This window comes from Echiichthys vipera, assembly GCF_963691815.1.
Source record: "Echiichthys vipera genome assembly, chromosome: 14".
Lineage (NCBI taxonomy): Eukaryota > Metazoa > Chordata > Actinopteri > Perciformes > Trachinidae > Echiichthys > Echiichthys vipera.
The window spans coordinates 3,596,751-3,618,932 of NC_139839.1; the positions used below are offsets into that span (position 1 = coordinate 3,596,751).

Here is a 22,182-nt window from a genome sequence, read left to right on the forward strand (position 1 = left end):
AATTCTACACTTTCACTCTCATGACATGATCTGAAGTTCTCGCCGTGGTTGAATTACTGTGACAGTGTAGGGGGTAAAAACCCGCCGTTAGTTTGCACGTGAGAATATTCACGATTATCCTGTTAATGGAAATTCACTAGATTAACATTTACATTTACTGAGTGTGTTTAATAAATGGGAATATTAATCCACTGAGGGATGCACTTGTTATGTCTCATTTATTTGTCGGGTAATACTGGAAATACAAATGAGAGCCTCATAGGGCGCACTCACACTGTCCTTCAGCACCGGGCCAAAACCGGTTTTTCAGCTAAAGCCTAGTGCGTTTGACCAGTGTGAGTGCAACCGCTCCACGCATAACTGCAGCCAGCTGGCCGTCCACGGCCCGTCTGAGAGAGATGGGCTTTTGTAGAGCACGTTCGCACATGTAAGAGCACGACCACGAGGCCTACGGTGGTTCTGAGGTCATTTCCTGTGCGCCTGTTGGGACGTAGAAAAAAGAAGGAGGGACCATGCGCAGACATTTCAAACAATGGCGGCGAAAGGTTCACGTTGGTGTGATGCGGAGGTGGAGTGTTTACTGCAGATTTGGTCGATGAAAAGATTAAAAAACAGTCGACAAGACGCACAAAAACTCCGAGGTCTACGGAAAGATCTGGAAACAAAGCCACGCATCGCCATGACGTCATCAATGCGTGTGACGTGTTACGGCGTGATGACGTATAGGCAGCAAGAAGCATTCTCCGAGGCCCAGGTAGTGTGAGTACAAACGGGCCTGGAGGGGGGGACAAGGACCCTAAAGCACGGGGCGCGCTGCGGAAGGACAGTGTGAGTGCGCCCCTTATACACAGTTTAACACTATAACATGCATTAAACAGATTGTGTGTATCTCTTCCACCTACAAGATAATTTAAGCAAATTACATTTAAAAACATTCAGGATTTCTGTACATATTTGCTGTTCTCATGAGTTATAGATCACCGTAGTTTGTCATTTTTAAAAAGTAGGTCACCAGAAAAAACATGTGAAACACTGCTACAAACCAGTAGTTGGCCGTTAAGCTGAATTTAGTTCACTTGGATTAAGACTTTTTAATTATTTTGACTCTCAGGAGGTCAGATTCCAGCAGGAGCAGCTCCGAGGTTGATGTACGCTCTCTTTTTAACTGAGAATTTACTCTAAATGTGCTGTTTTCTCACTTTTTCACGGCTGGAACTCAGATAAAATATGTGGGAACCTTGTGTTGATATCTATTTAACGGATATTTGGAGTTTACAGGTTCAGGGTGTAAACGCAGCCTTAGGCCTGATGCATTATGATGGAGTCGCAGAGAGAGAGAGAGAGAGAGAGAGAGATATCACCTTCATTTTGTTTGCCTCCCAGTATGGGAGAGATAACAGCCGACACAGAGTCCACGATCACTGCCTTGACAGAGCCGCCGCCGCCGACAGACGCCTAATATGAAATGTGACAAGATTACATTGCTGGAGAAAGTTGATGTGTGTTTTTCAAAAGGTTCCCCAGGTACAGCAAAAGCAAAATGGGGGGGTAGGGAAAGAAAGTAACTGCGAACAAACCTGCTGAAGCCCGCCGCCGCGAAGACCGCGCAGACAGTCGAGCAACGAGAAGACGTTAAACGAACGGAAGACGTGGATCCTCTGAAGAGCTTCCATCTGTAAAACGACAGCTTGTTTATAACGTCGTCTGTTAAACGCCACGTACCGCTCGCTTCGAACCCGATCCCCCGTCAGCTCACCCGCTCTTCCGCGTTACTCGTCTCAGCTCGTAGCATCTCAAGCAAGCGTCTGGCGGTCAGCCCTCCCGTCGTGTCGATGAATATCACACTCTGTTTCAGGTGGTAGGAAATGTGCACCGCCACGGCGAAACACACCTAGAGGACACGACAGGTTAAAGGTACGACTTTTTCCCCAAATTTTACGATTTTTGTCAAAATCTTCCGACTTTTTCTTCAAATTTTAGGACTTTTTCGTCAAAATCTTCCAACTTTTCCCCAAATTTTACGATTTTTGTCAAAATCTTCCGACTTTTTCTTCAAATTTTACGATTTTTGTCAAAATCTTCCGACTTTTTCTTCAAATTTTACGACTTTTACGTCAAAATCTTCCGACTTTTTCTTCTAATTGTATGACTTTCTTCAAATTTTACGACTTTTTCGTCAAAATCTTCCGACTTTTTCCCCAAATTTTACAATTTTTGTCAAAATCTTCCGACTTTTTCTTCAAATTTTACGACTTTTTCTTCAAATTTTATGAATTACGTCAAAATCTTCAGATTTTTTTCTTCAAATTTTACGATTTTTGTCAAAATCGTACGACTTTTTTAAGCATGGGTTATTTAAGCATGGGTTATTTGTATTCGCTTAACGGTAACGCCTATAAAGCTGGAGTGCAATTTCATTTTCTGCAGGAGAAGAGGCTGTTAAAAAAAAGGGGATTCATGCGGCTGAAATTATCAGTGATGGAGAGGGAAGAGGAGGAAATGTTCACCTGAGATTTGCCACTTCCCGGGCCTCCTGACAGCTCCGTTATCTCCCCAGTATACAACCCCGAATCCAGCAGTTTATCTAAGCTGCAAGAAACAAGGTGCAATTCATTACTCACGACTGCCAGCCGATGTAATAAACCATTAAGTTCACAAACGTCCGTAGAGCCAACAAAAACCGCAGCTGGGGGAACGTAATACAGACCGAGCTTGCATCAGGTTCCAGACTGTTCTTAAGATGTCCGGCCAATTCCTAATTTCAGTTGCTGTTTCACTGCTTCTTATCAACCTCAGCCACAGTCCGCGGCGTCTTTCAAATTGAATCCATCACAAATAGTTGGCTTTTCATTCGTCTTTTCTGCGAGTGTGAAAGTGAAAGTGTGTGTGTGTGTGTGTTGTGTTTACGTGTGTAGGTGGGGTTGTGTGTTAGTTACACACTGCATACATATATAAATGTACAGCGTAAGCTTGCTTTAAATACATTTGTTGAGCACTGTCGCCTCACAGCGAGAAGGTTCCAGGTTTGAATCCCTGCTGGGGCCCTTCTGTGTGGAGTTTGCATGTTGTCCCCGTGTCTGCGTGGGTTTTCTCCGGGTTCTCCGGTTTCCTCCCACAGTCCAAAGACGTGCAGGTGTTCGGTTCATTGATGACTCTAAATCACCCGTAGGTGTGAATGGTTGTCTGTCTCTGTTCGTCTCTATGTGTCCTGTGATAGACTGGCGTCCTGTCCAGGGTGGACCCCGCCTCACGCCCGATGTCAGCTGTGATCGGCTCCAGCCCCCCGCGACCCCGACAGGGACAAGAGGTTGAAGATGAATGCCAGAATCAAACCAGAATGCTGTGATCATAGTCTTTGATATGTGTCACTTGGCCACCGACAAAATTGGGTCTTGAATTACGATTATTTTGTCAAACATCAGGTCACAAATGTTTGTTTGACGCTCAAATAGAAATCCTCTCTTCATGCTCTCTGAAACACCACGTCTGCTCCATTAATTCAATGCCACCATCCGTATTTTTATCACTTTACTTCCTACAGTATTATGTGCCGAGGATAATTAGCTGAGGGACATCCAACGTGTGCGACTCTTTCTTTAGAAGAATAGCCTCAGACTCTGGCAGGAACGCTCACAGATGGTGACGTGAACCATCTTTATTCACAGGGATTCAAACCGAGTGAAGCAACGTCTGTTCGGAAGATTTCCAACCTTGTCCGTCTTGTTACGGCTTAGGTAAATCTTCCCTGAGCTCAACATTCATACACCCCAGATCGTTCAGACGTGACCTCTTCCACCTCAGTGTTCACACGGCAAGAAACCTGTGCCATGACTCAGCAGAGGTCGGTTCATTTCCTACTGAGTTGAGTGAACAGAGGTTAAAGGTGGGCCACGGTCGGAAGTTTCAGTCAGCTGCAAACAGCCAATAAGGGGCGCACTCACGCTGTCCTTCCGCACCGCGCCCCGGGCTTTAGGGTACTTGTCCCCAAGGCCCGTTTGTACTCACACTACCTGGGCCTCGGAGAATGCTTCTTGCTGCCTATACGTCATCACGCCGTAACACGTCACACGCATTGATGACGTTATGGCGATGCGTGGCTTTGTTTACAAATCTTTCCGTAGACCTCGTAGTTTTTGTGCGTCATGCCGACTGTTTTTGAATATTTTTATCGACCAAATCTGCAGTAAACACTCCTCCTCCGCATCACACCAACGTGAACCTTTAACCGCCATTGTTGTTGTTGTTGTAGATGTCCACGCATGGTCCCTCCTTCTATTTTCTATGTCCGAACAGGTGCACATAAAATGACCTCAGAACCGCCGTAGGCCTCGTGCTCGTACACGTGCGCATGCTCGTGCTCGTACATGTGCAAACGTGCTTTACTAAAGCCCACCTCTCTAAGGCGGGCCATGGACGGCCCGCTGTCCGCAGTTATGCGCGTAGCGGGTGCCCTTACACTGGTCAAACGCACTAGGCTTTAGCCGAAAAAACGTTTTTTCTCCGGTGCGGAAGGACAGTGTGAGTGCGCCCTAACATTCCCGTGCTTACCTTAACCCTCCTTTACCAGTCTCGTTGCATTTGGTGAACGTTACAGCTCTGCCAAGCAAGTGCAAAATGGACGTCGTGTTTGTTTACAGCCCGTTGAGTCTTCACAGCCGTCTACGACTTTAGCTTGACGTATGAGGCGCTCAACATCTCTGAGAGCTGCGTTATCCATCATTAAAGTCAAAGAATACAGAAAGAAGCACAAACTACGCTTCAAACCACTGAAGCTGTGGAGCACTACACAGATCAGAGCTTCCTGCACTGTGTGATGTCAGCGCTAGTTAGATTTCCCTCACAATGTTCAGCAGTGCCTTTACATGATAGGATTTTCTCCTTTTCAGCTGCGAGCCTGTGCACATAACAACTCCCACAAGTAAAAGTACTGCAGTCAAAATGTTACTGAAGGAAAAGTACAGAAGTATCAGCATCAAAATGGGCTCGTACCAATATTAAAAGCACTCATTAAACAGAATATTACATTACTAGATTAGAATTATTGATAGTTTTTATGTAAATATCATTTTAATGTTGCAGCTCATAAAGATGGGGCTCATTTTATCTTCTTTATAGACCGCTGTGTGTGTCAAAAAGTGTCCTTGGGCAAGACACTGAACCCCAAATTGCTCCCCGTGCTGCGCATGGGTGTGTGGATGTGGTGTGACTGGTCAGATTAGATTAGATGATATGTAGGTGTCCAGGGCCATCAGTGTGAATGTCAGTGTGAATGGGTGACAATGTGACAAGTAGTGTGAAAGCGTCCATATTTGATTACTCACGCTCTGACATCTCTCCACTAATGCATGTATATAGGACCTGCATGTGTGCATACGTGAGGCCTGTGTGTGAGAGTGAAAAGTGGATTTCCGCTCGCGGGACTAATAAAGGCATGCTTTCGTCCTTTCTATTAGTACTCTGAATCTGTAAAGTAACTCAAGTTGTGAATGTAGTGGAGTAAAAACTGCCGTGTTTCCTCTGAAATGCAGAAGAGCAGAAGCATAAAGGAGCATAACGTGGAATTACCCAAAGAAGGCACCTCTAAATTGTACTTAAGTGCTTGAGTAAATCCCCAAAGCAATTTCAGTCCAAAGCAACTGGACTTGGTTATTTGTCTAGGAAGACGTTTCACCTCTCATCCAAGAGGCTTCATCAGTTCATGTACGCAACTGACCAGGCTGGGACTGGACCAGGACCAGGACCAGGCTGGGACTGGACCAGGACCAGGCTGGGACTGGTCCAACTAACTGGTATTTAACCTCTCTCCGATGATGTCACTGGAACCCTTTGTGCTCCAAGTGCCAACGACCGTCTTTAGAGTGACAGCCGTTGGTGGAAGTTGGTTTGGACTTTGTTAGTGCTGGTCCAGTCCCAGCCTGGTCCTGGTCCTGGTCCAGCCGTTGGTGGAAGTTGGTTTGGACTTGGTTGGTGCTGGTCCAGTCCCAGCCTGGTCCTGGTCCTGGTCCAGTCGTTGATGGGAAGTTGGTTTGGGCTTGGTTAGTGCTCTATTGAGTCTGAACCTCAGTCGTTGGAGTCACAGGAGGCCATTTATATCCATAATATAATATCATCTCCACGGCAGTGTTTGTCGCTGTAACGCTTCACCATCTGTCCTTACAGCACTGGCATGTTTTGATTTCTCTGCGCTGACGTTCAGTGATCTGTGCAGTTTGTGGAATCTCATCATCTTGTGTGTGATGACAGATGTGACAGCGACGCAGTTAAATCTACATAGCCAAGGTCCTCCAGCATGAAGGTTAAGCATCACTGGAGGAGCCTGTGGTGGGTTAATAGCGGCTCTCGAAACCCACGGCGTGATTGCGAAGAGGAGAATTGGTGGGGACGGACAGACTTGAGTCAACGGAGCCAAGAGAGCTGCACTGCTGATGAGACACCCGGCCTCCACCTAAGATGCGACATCCCCTTTTCACAGTCTGTGGACTTCACATATTGGGCGCTCATTGGACCTCACATTTTCTTTTATCTGTTGGTTTAAAGGGTTGTCCGTTAACAACAAAGAACAGCCTAAATAGCATTGTTTTTAAGGTTTCTTACAAGATCGCTGGAGTCAAGTAAAGAGACTTGTCAGGTTAAAGTGAAGGCAACAGACATTCTCTTCCAACCTGATCACGTTTTGTCCCCTCAGTTGTTGGTTGTGCCTTCGGGCTGCCGTTGTCGTGCACCTCTGAGGAATACAAACTGATCTTTCATCCCTTCTGCTTTCAGGCTGCTAAACTCAGAGAGTAACAGTCAGTTTGAATGATAAGAAGTGTACCTTTACAAATTATTAACTATTTATTTTATCTATCTTTCTAGGGACGGCTGTGGCTCAGTGGTAGAGTGGGTCGTCCTCCATTTCAGAGATTGGCAGTTCCCCCGGTCCACATGTCGAAGTGTCCTTGGGCAAGACACTGAACCCCGAACTGCTCCCTGTGGTGCGCATGGGTGCGTAAGGGCGCACTCACACTGTCCATCCGTACCGTGCCCAAACGGGTTTTGCGGGTTAAGTCTAGTTTGTTTGACCAATGTGAGTGCAACCGCATCGCGCCTAGCTGCGGCCAGCTTGCTGTCCAAGGCCCGTTTGGTAGAGGTGGGCTTTTGTAAAGCACGATTGCACGTGTACGAGGACGAGCGTGCGCACGTGTACGAGCACGAGGCCTACGGCGGTTCTGAGGTCATTTCCTGTGCGCCTGTTGGGACATGGAAAAAAGAAGGAGGGACCATGCGCGGACATTTCAAACAATGGCGGCGAAAGGTTCACGTTGGTGTGATGCGGAGGTGGAGTGTTTACTGCAGATTTGGTCGATGAAAAGATTCAAAAACAGTCGACAAGACGCACAAAAACTCAGAGGTCTACGGAAAGATCTGGAAACAAAGCCACGCATCGCCATGACGTCATCAATGCGTGCAGCAAGAAGCATTCGCCGAGGCCCAGGTAGTGTGAGTACAAACGGGCCTGGAGGGGGGGACAAGGACCCTAAAGCACGGGGCATGGGACGGAGGCACAGTGGGAGTGCGCCCTAAATGTGGTGTGAATGGTTAGATTAGATGGTATGAAGATGACGAGTAGTGTGAAAGTGCCTTGAGTGGTCAGAAGACTAGAAAGGCGCTCACCATTCACCATTCTGTGCTTCACCCACCTCTGTTTTTTGACATGTTACAAGATGTTGACGGTGTTTGTGTGACTGCAGATGGGGTAAGCTGCAAATAAGGGATATTTCCTTCCTATGATCAAACCCAGAACCTGGGTAATGATTCAAATGAATAGTAAGAATTACCAAGAACATCACACGCATGTCTTTTGCAGCTTCATTGTGAGGCTGGCTGTGAGCTGTTGAGAGACGCTGAAGTCCCCATGGGAAGGCTTTAAGGGAAGACGATCTCAGCCGTTTTCAATGAGGATGTAAGTGACTGAGGTTGAATCTCTTATCAGTCGATCACACCCAATCACTTCTACAGTGCATTATAATACCCCTGTGTTATTATACTATCAAAAATATGCATTATACTACAGCTGATGACAACTACATTATCAGCCCGTATCCTGGTGAAAAATGGCCACGGCAGCAGGAAATCGGATTTGTTTGTTGAGTTTTTCCTGCTCTCTCTCTCGGTTTGCCTTTTCTTTGATGCTCTCTGTGGCTAAAAATAAACAAGGGCCTTTTATTATCCCTTAAAAATGATTATGCTGCTTTTGTTTGTTTGGACTTGAGCTGTGGTGGATGTGCACCAAATGGAAGTCTCACTGTGTTTTGCTGCTCGGTGATATTTAGAGGAAACAGCTAAATATTGGAAGAACAGGTCAAATTTAGGTGTTTTAAATAACCTGTATTTAGTATAGGTTAGTGGGAGTGGGACTGAATAGCGCATAATACAGAATCTACTTTCTCTTTCTTACTTTTTCTACATTGGCGCCAAATGTCACATTTCTTATTGAAAGAGGGAAATGTGAATTTTTTGCAATAATTTCTTTGTTTCTTCTGTAAATTATACACGAGTGTTACACTGGAATGATGGCACAGGTGGACAAGTAGCAGTCAGTGTGTGTTAGAGAGGCACTAAGCTGAAAGTGACACCTCAATACAGTGAATAAGGGCGCACTCACACTGTCCATCCGTGCCCAAACAGGTTTCATTGGTAAAGTCTGGTTCCTTTGACCAGTGTGAGTGCAACCGTACCACGTCTAGGAGCGGTACGCTTGCCGTCCACGGCCCGTTTGGGAGAGGTGGGCTTTAGTGAAGCACGCTTGCATATGTACGAGCACGAGCGTGAGCACGAGGCCTACGGCGGTTCTGAGATCATTTCCTGTGCGCCTGTTGGGACGTAGAAAAAAGAAGGAGGGACCATGCGCGGACATTTCAAACAATGGCGGTGAAAGGTTCACGTTGGTGTGATGTGGAGGTGGAGTGTTTACTGCAGATTTGGTCGATGAACAGATTCAAAAACAGTCGACAAGACGCACAAAAACTCCGAGGTCTACGGAAAGATCTGGAAACAAAGCCACGCATCGCCATGACGTCATCAATGCGTGTGACGTGTTACGGCGTGATGACGTATAGGCAGCAAGAAGCATTCTCCGAGGCCCAGGTAGTGTGAGTACAAACGGGCCTGGAGGGGGGGACAAGGACCCTAAAGCACGGGGCACGGGACGGACGCACAGTGGGAGGGCGCCCCGCAATATATCCTTCCTTCATAACACTTATAACGCTCAAGGTCGGTGATACTGTTTGAGAGGTATTATGGGCATTTTGAAGGCTATAGTTTGCAGTGCAGTATTTTTAATATTGTGTCCATTCAATTTATATCAATGAGGATACAAAGTATTAAGCTTATAAGCTATAAACTGGGATTTACTGCAGGAGTGATGCATCGAGACTGCATTAGTTTTAGCTAAGTGAACCTAATAAACTGGAAACTAAGTGTATGCTTTATTACTCCGCACAGCCAGGACGGTACAGTATATGGTTTATGTAGAGACAAAGTGTGACACCACAGACAGCAAAGATGCATCATCCATTAGTTCATCTCTTCACCAGTAGAGCGCAGCCAAGACACACAAATCACGCCGCCCGTACTCACACGGCTGACTCAGTTTCACAGCACTAATCCAAAGCAAACTGACCAAATTAGGAAAACCACTTAAAATGAGTCATGGAGAGAGGAAAAAGAAACACCTGTGGTTATTAATTATGCTGAAACAGTGAGTTTAACTGTGAGGAAAAGGTACGAGCCTGTGAATTACGCGCTGCTGGCCCCAGTTCACAGATTGGTCCGAGGCAGTCTGTGTCCTGGCTAAAGAATCCGTTCCTACAAAAGTGGAGGATTTATGCGCTACGCTCTGCGCCCTGCCCGCATACAGAGAGCTGAATCTCGGGACGCCAGCGCAAACCTTTCACGGGCGGCTGTGTTTCACTTTTACGAGTTCATTCTAAGTAGTGATGTAACACAAAGCCATGCTGGTCGCAGAGGAAAGTGTTTTCGGTTCCTATAAAGTCATTAAATTTAGATTTTTGCGATGCACCGCGGACATGTTTTAAAGGGCTTTACAGTGACGGCAGTGAAACTAGTGGAGCCAGAGGCGGAGTTAATGCCGCCGATATATCAGGGGCCGCTTTAAGCCGGGTTCACGAGCGAAAACGTCGGCTCTAGCTGCTAAAATGTGGAGCACGGAGCATTTCTGAAACACAGCATAACTCTGGCAGGTGTTTGAACCACAGCTCTTATACTCCAGATGCAGATTTCACTGGTACGGCTCGATGCAAATTTGATTTTAACAACGTTGGAAAGGTTTTAGTTTGATAAAAATGGATCGATGCAGAGGAATCTGGTCACAGAACATCTTGAAATGTTCAGTATTATTCATTTGACATGCAATGATGGTCTGCAAAATAGCAAATTGACAAATAAGCAGGTTTATTTTCAGTGTTGGGGGGCAGGACGTTCTGGGATCTGGGTATTTTGAGCATCAAACACTTAATTTCCTGCATACGGTTGAATTTTTACACAACTATTTGTTCCTTTTCTGCATCAATTTAATGCTTCTTTACTTTTCTTTGCTAGATTCATGTTGTTATTAGGTGAATTGTCACTTTTTATGCAAAATTTGAATGATATATGTTATGTTAATATATGAGTTGTAATGTAGTAGTTTGCCTTGAGATCCAGCAGAGGGCGCTCTAAACCCTGACCAGCAGCTTGACGTATTCATGCCCTTTGACCTCACAGTAATACTGTTTGCTACGAAGTTGGTGGAGTAAACCCGTCTGGAGCGGACACTTACAACACCAAAGGGTCTGAGAAGCATATGGAAGTGTTTTTGGGTTCTGTAGATAAAGTAACCAACAAAGACGAGGCCGTCGACTTCGCACAAATCAGCCGTCGTAACCTGCAGCGGCATTCAATGCTACCTGTACAATTTAAAGGTATTATATTATCGTTCTGCTTCAATACAGCTGTTCAAATGTGTACAAACAAACATGTCTTTTCCCTCCAGACTGAAAAGGGGAAATTCCTTTTGATTCAATGTGGGGAACTTCCCAAATACATATTAGATTGGAGGGGAATCGTCCTTTAAGCTCTCATGGCACTGAGCCCACCGATAAATCCCCCCGTCCTCGTGAGACAAAGCAGAAGTGCTCTGCTGTGTGTGCACAATGGTCCTTACCTGGGATTTCCAGTGGAAATGATGGCTGTGGAGCTCAACAGTTCTTCATACAGATCAGCGCCAGACACGGGGAACGCCGTGTGTTGGGCCAGCAGCACTCGGCGGATTGCAAAAAGAGCCTGAAATACAAAAGAAGATAGCACGTGAGGCTCACACAACGGCTGCACGGAGGAGCCACGACACAACGTGTACTCGTCGAGCTCGGCTAGCGTTGCCAGATTGGGTTGTTTTCCTCCCAGTTGGGCTACTGAGATAATTATCCAAAAGCAGGAGGTGAAATCTTGGCTTGTTTTGACCGGCCAAGGTCTCTAAAACAGGGTCCACACAGGCCAAGGTCTCTAAAACAGGGTCCACACAGGCCAAGGTCTCTAAAACAGGGTCCACACAGGCCAAGGTCTCTAAAACAGGGTCCACACAGGCCAAGGTCTTTAAAACAGGGTCCACACAGGCCAAGGTCTTTAAAACAGGGTCCACACAGGCCAAGGTCTTTAAAACAGGGTCCACACAGGCCAAGGTCTCTAAAACAGGGTCCACACAGGCCAAGGTCTTTAAAACAGGGTCCACATAGGCCAAGGTCTCTAAAACAGGGTCCACACAGGCCAAGGTCTCTAAAACAGGGTCCACACAGGCCAAGGTCTTTAACAGCGTGATCACACTGTGCTTTTGGCCGCGGCCAAAACCGGTTTTTCAGCTAAAGTCTAGTACTTTTAAGTAGTGTGAGCGCACCCGCTCCGCGCTCAACTGGGGCCAGCTGGGCCGCCACGGCCCACTTGAGAGAGGTGGGCTTTAGCGGAGCCGTTTGCACATGTACGAGCACGAGCGTGCGCACGAGCACGAGCCCTACGGCAGTAGCGTTATGTCCGCCTGTTCGGACATGTAAATAGAAGGACGGACCATGCGCGGACATTTAACAACAACAACAATGGTGGGGAAAGGTTCACGTTGGTGTGGTGCGGAGGTGGAGTGTTTACTGCAGATTTGGTCGGATGAAAATATTCAAAAACAGTCAACAAGACGCACAAAAACTCCGAGGTCTATGGAAAGATTTGTAAACAAAGCCACACACGCGATCAATGCGTGTGACGTGTTACGGCTTGAAGGCGTGTGGACAGCAAGAAGTATTGGCCGAGGCCCTGGTAGTGTGAGTACAAACGGGGCTGGGGCGCGGGGGGGAGAGGGAGGGGGGACAAGTACCCTAAAGTCCGGGTCTCGGTCCGGGAGGATAGTGTGAGCGCGCCCTAAAACAGGGTCCACACAGGCCAAGGTCTTTAAAACAGGGTCCACACAGGCCAAGGTCTCTAAAACAGGGTCCACACAGGCCAAGGTCTCTAAAACAGGGTCCACACAGGCCAAGGTCTCTAAAACAGGGTCCACACAGGCCAAGGTCTCTAAAACAGGGTCCACACAGGCCAAGGTCTCTAAAACAGGGTCCACACAGGCCAAGGTCTCTAAAACAGGGTCCACACAGGCCAAGGTCTCTAAAACAGGGTCCACACAGGCCAAGGTCTTTAAAACAGGGTCCACACAGGCCAAGGTCTCTAAAACAGGGTCCACACAGGCCAAGGTCTTTAAAACAGGGTCCACACAGGCCAAGGTCTCTAAAACAGGGTTCACACAGGCTAAGGTCTCTAAAACAGGGTCCACATAGGCCGAGGTTCTAAAACAGGGTCCACATAGGCCGAGGTCTCTAAAACAGGGTCCACATAGGCCAAGGTCTCTAACACAGGGTCCACACAGGCCAAGGTCTCTAAAACAGGGTCCACATAGGCCAAGGTCTCTAACACAGGGTCCACACAGGCCAAGGTCTCTAACACAGGGTCCACACAGGCCAAGGTCTCTAAAACAGGGTCCACATAGGCCAAGGTCTCTAAAACAGGGTCCACATAGGCCAAGGTCTCTAACACAGGGTCCACATAGACCAAGGTCTCTAAAACAGGGTCCACATAGGCCATAAAAACAGTCCTGAGGTCTCTGTAGAAACAGGATGTACAGAAGCACAGATCTGCTGTTAAACCGTCATGAGGCCGTTATTTACGTTTTCCATTCAGCACAAACGAGCTCTGCACCGGTCACATGATCAGGTTCAACAGAGGAGACACTGAACTGCGTCTGACCGGACAAAACCATGATTATGAATTACAAATATCCAAAATTCCCTAAACACTTTCAAAACACTCTTTTGATAAACTACATTAAAAGACCTTCACTAAGGTTTGCTGTTATTTTCAGCAGTATTAAGTAGTATTATTAAAAAAGACGTTTAAATGCCTTCATCGTACTGCCCCGAGCTAATCATTGTTAGCCACGTCCAACTGTTAGCGACTCGTCCCGATAATAGCTCATACACAGAAAAGCTGTCTTTGACGTATGTAAGCGCCGCAGAAAAAACCATGGGGTGATTACGCGCCGGAAATACACTTTAAGACACACAAACCTTCCCATTATTTTTTAGTTTTGCATCAACAGACTAAAGAAATGTGGCTCAACAACAACTAGGCATCATTCAGTTCATTATAATGGAGTCAATATGATGCTGCAGATCGATAACTATCACTGAGTTAACACTGATGTTGACGGGGGTTGAACCACGTCCCCGCCTCCCATCTGGAGCACACAACCCCAGCAGGGCAGCTGTCACTGAAGCAGAGAGAAGAGATATATCTCCATCAGGACTTTTGGCCCCTGGTGAACACCTGAATCCCCAGGAAATGAACCTTCTTTCCATACAATTGGCAGGAAAATGTCATTGCTTCGACGAGGCTTCATCCCCCCGTTGCTACTGCACGAGAACCGCACTGCAGCAAATTAATAAAAACCTTTCACACATATATCTCTTATTATTAGGGACAGGAAAAACATCTCTGCCCACCATAAGCTCCAGATCCCACAAGGTGATGGCACAGACGAACTGTACTCATTACCAAATTGGATTTTCGCCGGCCAATCAATCAGCTTGCATACTGATGATGGCGATAAAAGAGCCTTTGGAGCAGGAGACTTCCACGTCAACGGCAGCTTCACAAGAAATCCAGCAATGTAAGAATATAAGAAATACATTTTCCCAGTTCTAACTGTGTCCCTTTGTTAATAACTCTGCAATCTCTTGGTACCTGGTGAATATATGTGTCAGAAAAGCATTTTTTAAAGTATAAAAGTCAAGCGCTTTCTTCCTTGTTGGTATATATTTTGATGATTCACGTTACTCTTTAGGGCGCATACATTAATACAATCCACTATAAGCTAGGTTACTTAAAGAAGTACTACCTTTAGTTAGCACTCCTGTACTAGATATGATCAGTCACAGTCTTCTAAAGTAGCTGTAATTAAACCTCTTCTTAAAACGCCCAGTATTGATCCAGAGGTTCTCGCCAACTATAGACCGCTATCTATCCTTCCCTTTCTTTTTAAGCCAATCAGCTGTGTGACTTTTTACATAATAATGAGTTAGGGCGCACTCACACTGTCCATCCGTACCGCGCCCAAGGACGTTTCACAGGTAAAGTCTGGTTCCTTTGACCAGTGTGAGTGCAACCGTACCGCGCCTGGCTGCCGCACCCTTGCCGTCCACGGCCCGTTTAGGAGAGGTGGGCTTTTGTAGAGCGCGTTTGCACATGTACGAGCACGAGCGTGCGCACGTGTACGAGCACGAGGCCTACGGCGGTTCTGAGGTCATTTCCTGTGCGTCTGTTGGGACGTAGAAAAAAGAAGGAGGGACCATGCGCGGACATTTAAAACAATGGCGGTGAAAGGTTCACGTTGGTGTGATGCGGAGGCGGAGTGTTTACTGCAGATTTGGTCGATGAAAAGATTCAAAAACAGTCGACAAGACGCACAAAAACTCTGAGGTCTACGGAAAGATCTGGAAACAAAGCCACGCATCGCCATGACGTCATCAATGCGTGTGACGTGTTACGGCGTGATGACGTATAGGAAGCAAGAAGCATTCGCCGAGGCCCAGGTAGTGTGAGTACAAACGGGCCTGGAGGGGGGGACAAGCACCCTAAAGCACGGGGCACGGGACGGACGCACAGTGGGAGTGCACCCTTAGTTGAGGACTTCCTTCGACACCATTGACCCTCACATCCTGTTACAGAGACTGGTTCATCTACTTGGTATAGAGGGAATCTCCGCTGGTTTGATTCCTATTTATCGGGTTGATCTCAGTTTGTACATGTTAACGACAAATCCTTCATGTACACTTACGTTAGTCACAATGACTCTCACACACACACACACACACACACACACACACACACACACACACACACACACACACACACACACACACACACACACACACACACACACACACACACACACACACACACACACACACAAAATACAAACTGCTACTCCCGCGTTACGTGACTCGCAAGAGATTTCCCCTCACGCGGTTGATCCAGACATCCCTTGTGGCCAGTCAACCTGTCAAACTCTGACAGAATAATGATTTCAAAATACCAGGACATTTCTCTTCATTTGAAATCTCTGAAGGAAGCGGAGAGCTTTATGAAAACGCCCCGGGAAGCTTGATGTAGGTGTGTGGCGCCACATGGGCTCGACCACAGGGAGCAGGACCGCCTGAGGCACATGAACACGCGTGCCTCCGCTCTGCAATAACAGGAGTGGGGGGAAAAAGCGTCATCGGATCTTTGGATTTCTCTTTTTTAATAAATAAAGATGTGATTGTGTGAGGACCTCTCTTCTTCTGGGCAGAGATTATTTAACAACACAACATGTATTTAGAGGAAATAAGGCAAAACTGTCGGGTCTCAATTAGTGGGGACGCCGGTGTCCTAATTTGGGGTGTTGGCACATAAGATGGGTGTGTTTTTACATAGAGTCCATGCCACGGAGGCTCTAATTTAACTGTTAGCTGCTGCTGCTGCTGCTGCTGCTGCTGCTGCTGCTGCTGCTGCTGCTGCTGCGTGTCAGTGCAGATGACCTAGCATTAACCTACTAGCCACTGAACAATGGTTCAAATCAACAGCAGGCGGACCTGTGAGACAGGCCAGAAGGGATGCTCGTTATCAGCTCAGCTGGGCGCCTGCAGAGGGAACACGCTGGTCGGGGAGTCTAGCTCGGCCGCGAGGATGAACCCGAACCTGCTGCGGGCAGCGACGGGAAAAATAAGCTTCCACAAAAATGTAATGATCTCACAAGCGAATAAAAACTTCTGACCTTTAATCCTGTGAATGCTTTCAACTCAATTCCTACGCGATCGATGTGATATCGAACGCCCACCACATGCAAGTCTTAGGGGGATCAACAATCACAGATAGGATTAATTAGATGGAGAAAAAATGAAAAGAAAATGTGCAGTAATGAAGGATGGAGACAATACATGTCCAGACAGACTGACCACAGACAGAGGATGTGTGAGGGCGCACTCACCCTGTCCATCCGTACCGCGCCCAAACAGGTTTTACGGGTAAAGTCTAGTTCCTTTGACCAGTGTGAGTGCAACCGTACCGCGTCTAGGAGCGGCACGCTTGCCGTCCACGGCCCGTTTGGGAGAGGTGGGCTTTAGTAAAGCACGTTTGCACGTGTATGAGCACGAGCGTGCACATGTGTACGAGCACGAGGCCTACGGCGGTTCTGAGGTCATTTCCTGTGCGCCTGTTGGGACATAGAAAAAAGAAGGAGGGACCATGCGCGGACATTTCAAACAATGGCGGCGGGGATCCTGAGGTGTACCCAGGCCAGTGTGGAGATCTAATCTCTCCACCTGGTCCTGGGGTCGAAGCAATTTATGGCAGATTATTTTAGTAGGGTGGGGTGGTGGATAGCACTGTCGCCTCACAGTGAGAGGGCTCCAGGTTCGAATCCCGGCTGGGGCCCTTCTGTGTGGAGTTTGCATGTTGTCCCCGTGTCTGCGTGGGTTTTCTCCGGGTTCTCCGGTTTCCTCCCACAGTCCAAAGACGTGCAGGTGTTCGGTTCATTGATGACTCTAAATCACCCGTAGGTGTGAATGGTTGACTGTCTCTGTTCGTCTCTATGTGTCCTGTGATAGACTGGCGTCCTGTCCAGGGTGGACCCCGCCTCACGCGCGATGTCAGCTGGGATCGGCTCCAGCCCCCCGCGACCCCGACAGGGACAAGCGGTTGAAGATGAATGAGTATCTTTTTAGTTTTGCCTCCCTGATTGCAAATTGTATAGATGTCTTTTATTCCTTATTAGATCCCTTTAACAGTGCGACTCCTGTTCTATCTACAGGAACCAATGCAGTGTAGTTTAATTGCCGAGTGGGAAAAGTAAATATACAGAAAAGAAAGGCTTGTTAACCAGATGACCCGCCGTGCCACGAGTGCGCACATAACAACCCAAGTGGGAGGTCTGCTTCTATTAAGGGTAACTTTTTTTGTAATGTGTAGCTTAAGCACTAAACCACAAACACAATGAGAAATTAAAGCTGCCTGTGGGTAAAAGTACAAAAGATCAACATGGGCCCGAAGCGCCCACGCTTCAATGTTTATGCTAAGTATGAAATGGTGTCGTTTTTTTATTTAAATTCCTTAAAACACTGCAAAAGAAAAGCTATGGATCGGATTCTTTACATTGAAATAATGTAGAGATGCTACAGTCAGTACACTAAATGATTATTTACTGCATAGAAAAATAATCCTCAACTTAAATACCTTATATGACACAGAGCATCTTTGAGCGACTTCCTCGATGTCAGCGGACACCACGTCCTCCACTGTGAAAACAAGAAACCATGCTCGTTATTGTTGCTCTGGTGTTTTAATTAAGATGAAGCGTCCTCATAACACACACACACACACACACACACACACACACACACACACACACACACACACACACACGGATCTAAAATATACAGTGGTGTGCTTTGAAATATGCTTGATGATAATAATAATAATAATGATATTAATGTAAAGTATGTGTGAGAAGTGCTGTGGTCCTCTTGTGCCTTACTATAGGTTTTATTATTTAGGATGCAGTAACACACACACACACACACATACACACACACACACACACACACACACACACACACACACACACACACACACACACACACACACACAAGGATCTAAAATATACAGTGGTGTGCTTTGAAATATGCTTGATAATAATAATAATGATATTAATGTAAAGTATGTGTGAGAAGTGCTGTGGTCCTCTTGTGCCTTACTATAGGTTTTATTATTTAGGATGCAGTAACACACACACACACACACACACACACACACACACACACACACACACACACACACACACACACACACACACACACACACACACACACACACACACACACACACACACACACACACACACACACACACACACACACCTGTTTTAATGTCGGCAGCGCGCAGGTCACGCACTAAATCCTCATCCAGTCCGGGACACATCCCTCCTGTCAACACCACCATGCTAAAGCTAGTTGTTGTTAGCTTTCGGGGCTAGCTTAACGTTACATAGCTACTTTTCCCGCCTGAATGCTCGTTAACAGACACTTTAAATAACTTCCGCTAAAGTTTCACGAACATAAAAACACATTACAGTATTTACTTTCGACACATTAACGCAATTACAAAACTTTTTCGCCGTGTTTAACTGACGCCACAGCAGGAGGAAGTACTTCCGGTTCTACTTCCTGGTTGCCGTATAAAAGTGCCGCGCAGTGCTTTCTGGGTAATGTAGTATTACCGCCCTAAAGTTATCAGCGGTTGTTTGATTGTTTATTTTTGTCTGAATTTCTGTTCAAATATTTTTTTTATGGCATTCACCATTATTTGTGTATTTCTTCAAATTTTTTGTATTTCTATACTTATTTCCTGTATTAATTGTAACTGTGAAATAATTAAATAAAGTTGTAATAAAAAATACACTGCTCACAAGTCTACAAGCATTTAAACAAATGATTATCCACACAAAAAAACATATACCACCACTTCAAAAACAGGCCTACAAATATGTACAAATATACACAAAATCAATAGTAAAAAAAATAAACTAAATTGTTCAATACATAGTTTTTAGAAAAGTTTCCAAATGGAGGTGCATATTATTTCCTATACGTCAAATCAAGCCAGTCATTTAATATGTTTGTGATATAGTTTTCATGTTCAGGGACTCCCTGGTATAGATTTTGGTCCTTATGTGCATTATTTGTATGGTCATGGCACTTTGGACGCAGAAGGCACTTTTTTTAAGGACACACTCCCACTGTGCATCCGTACCGTGCCCAAGGACGTTTCAAAAGTCTAGTTCGTTTGACCAGTGTGAGTGCAACCGTATCCGCGCCTAGGAGCGGCACGCTTGCCGTCCACGGCCCGTTTGGGAGAGGTGGGCTTTTGTAAAGCACGTTTGCATATGTACGGCCACGAGCGTGCGCACGTGTACGAGCACGAGGCCAACGGCGGTTCTGAGGTCATTTCCTGTGCGCCTGTTGGGACATAGAAAAAAGAAGGAGGGACCATGCACGGACATTTAAAACAATGGCGGTGAAAGGTTCACGTTGGTGTGATGCGGAGGTGGAGTGTTTACTGCAGATTTGGTCGATGAAAAGATTCAAAAACAGTCGACAAGACGCACAAAAACTCTGAGGTCTACGGAAAGATCTGGAAACAAAGCCACGCATCGCCATGACATCATCAATGCGTGTGACGTGTTACGGCGCGATGACGTATAGGCAGCAAGAAGCATTCTCCTAGGCCCAGGTAGTGTGAGTACAAACGGGCCTGGAGGGGGGGACAAGGACCCTAAAGCACGGGGGCGGGACGGACGGACAGTACTCAGTCTGAGTACCCTGTTCCATACTCAGCGTAACGCCTTCTTCAGTACCCTCTGGTTCAACTTGTGACCAATTTCTATTTATAGTTTCTCTGTCAGCAGCTATTTTTCAGTTCAAGTGCCCTAAAGCAAGTTATTGAACACTTTAAATATATATATATGCTGTATATGTAAAATCTACTTATCTAATGTTTATCGTAATAAGTCCTTTCCTCTGATCTTTCATTCACAGATGGTTGTATTTGCTTCCTGCGTTAAAGCACTTTCAAATCGTGTGCAATTCCTACTCTGTGAATAGCGTTGGATTCATTTGATCGCTTCCCTGTGGAAGAAAAAAGGGATTCAGGGATCAATGAAGAATCCTGTAATAAACCATTAATATGCTAATACAATTCAATCCAAATGAATCGTATTAGAGTTATGGATCAAGAGCTGATATCGTGTTAATCATTTGACTGCGTCCGCATGTATGAGTAATGAAGTTCTACGCTGCGGTGGTGGACTGTTGAATAAAATCTCGCTCCGCTCTGTGCTTTCCATTATTGAAGGGCTTATTCGCAAAAGTTTCTTCTGTTTCCAGGATAGTTCTGGAAGTGAATCGTCCTCGGGGGAGGCAGAGTGAAGACCCTAACTCTTACACACAGTATTATGTAAAATAATAATAACACTGTGAACACTGTGCGTGTAAAGGTTTACAACAGGCATAAAGAGAACACACTTGGACCAGAGAGGTTTTTACGAAGTATACTGCGAGAAGGAGCTCGTAATAATTAAACATTAACATGTTTTTGAATGGCTCGCTTATTACTCTCACAAATATTCTAGTGATTTTGACAGGATTGGGGCCGTGGCTGTGGGGCTCCTTTATTGTCTTCAAAAACAATTCCCCATCATGAGACACTTCACTGACGTGCACAGGGTGGGGGGGCTAAACGGCCCTCTTGCAGTCAAAACGTGTGCTAAAGTGCACTTTAGGAGCCTAAACATGTGCTAAAGTGCCCTCTAGGGACCAAAATGTGTGCTAAAGTGCCCTCTAGGAGCCTAAACGTGTGCTAAAGTGCCATCTAGGAGCCACAATGTGTGCTAAAGTGCCCTCTAGGAGCCAAAATGTGTGCTAAAGTGCCCTCTAGGAGCCAACACATGTGCTAAAGTGTCCTCTAGGAGCCAAAACATGTGCTAAAGTGCACTGTAGGAGCCTAAACATGTGCTAAAGTGTCCTCTAGGAGCCAAAACATGTGCCAAGTGCCCTCTAGGAGTTAAAATGTGTGCTAAAGTGCCCTCTAGGAGGCAAAACATGTGCTAAAGTGCCCTCATGGCAGCCAAAACATGTGCTAAAGTGTCCTCTAGGAGCCAAAAGCATGTGCTAAAGTGCCCTCTAGGTGTCGAAACATGTGCCAAAGTGCCCTCTTGGCAGCCAAACCATGTGGTAAAGTGCCCTCTAGGAGCCAAACCGTGTGCTAAAGTGCCCTCTAGGAGCCAAAACGTGCTTAAGATGGTTGCATTGCATCGGTGGCCATGATGCATGGGGTTTAGGTTGGGACCAGGTTAAGGTAAGAGGAAAAACAACAGCGGCCCCAGCAGTGCTCAACTTGTATCTTATAAACATGAAAGAAAATTAAATAATTTACCCTATGGTCGTCTTAAAAATGTATATTTTTGTCAAATACAGTGGAAACGCAGGGAGGAATCGAGTACCCAGGCCTCACACGGTTAGTTGGAACAGTGGTTCTGGTGAGATGGAGGTCTGAGGGAAATGCGTCATGAATCAGGGTTAAATCGGAACAGACTAACGCAACCCTCAATAATGATGTTGCTGTAATTGTACACAATCAGTGGATGGAAAATGACTGTGTAAGACGGATTCATGCGCTTCACAAAAAGCACTGCTATTAAAGGACTGCTGAACATAAACAGGTGAGTCATCCCTTTCAGCCTGTGCTCCACAAGCTAAATATGAACATCCCAAACAGGTCAAATCAGGTCTGCGGATGTTACTATTAGATGTTGTTCTGCCGGCTGTTTTGTGAGGTTCCAATTTACTGGTAGGGCTGCGACGCCGTGACCGACTTTGAGGGAAGTGTCAGTCACGCTGAGTGTCGGAAGTGCAAATCATACGGCGAAGAATTCCTCCCAATTTTCTCGCGCTGTTCGGTGAGCTGGCAGTGGAAACACGGTCCAAATCCTTCACTTTAGGTGCAGCCAGAGAGAGAGAT

The 22,182-nt window shown here is 46.2% G+C and overlaps 1 protein-coding gene across 1 annotated transcript in view; it reads right to left on the reverse strand.

Annotated features, from left to right (window-relative positions):
* The window catches only part of rad51d (RAD51 paralog D), a 26,911-nt gene extending 8,122 nt beyond the window's left edge, over nt 1-18,789 (reverse strand). Inside the window, exons 1-7 of the mRNA XM_083927662.1 lie at nt 18,525-18,789; nt 17,842-17,903; nt 11,204-11,322; nt 2,508-2,589; nt 1,757-1,891; nt 1,578-1,673; nt 1,362-1,455 (exon numbers count right to left, since the gene is read on the reverse strand). Of these exons, the coding sequence (XP_083783788.1) occupies nt 1,362-1,455; nt 1,578-1,673; nt 1,757-1,891; nt 2,508-2,589; nt 11,204-11,322; nt 17,842-17,903; nt 18,525-18,606 (670 nt within the window). The 5' untranslated portion in view covers nt 18,607-18,789. The remainder of the gene's footprint in view (nt 1-1,361; nt 1,456-1,577; nt 1,674-1,756; nt 1,892-2,507; nt 2,590-11,203; nt 11,323-17,841; nt 17,904-18,524) is intronic.
* Nucleotides 18,790-22,182: the final 3,393 nt, after the last annotated feature.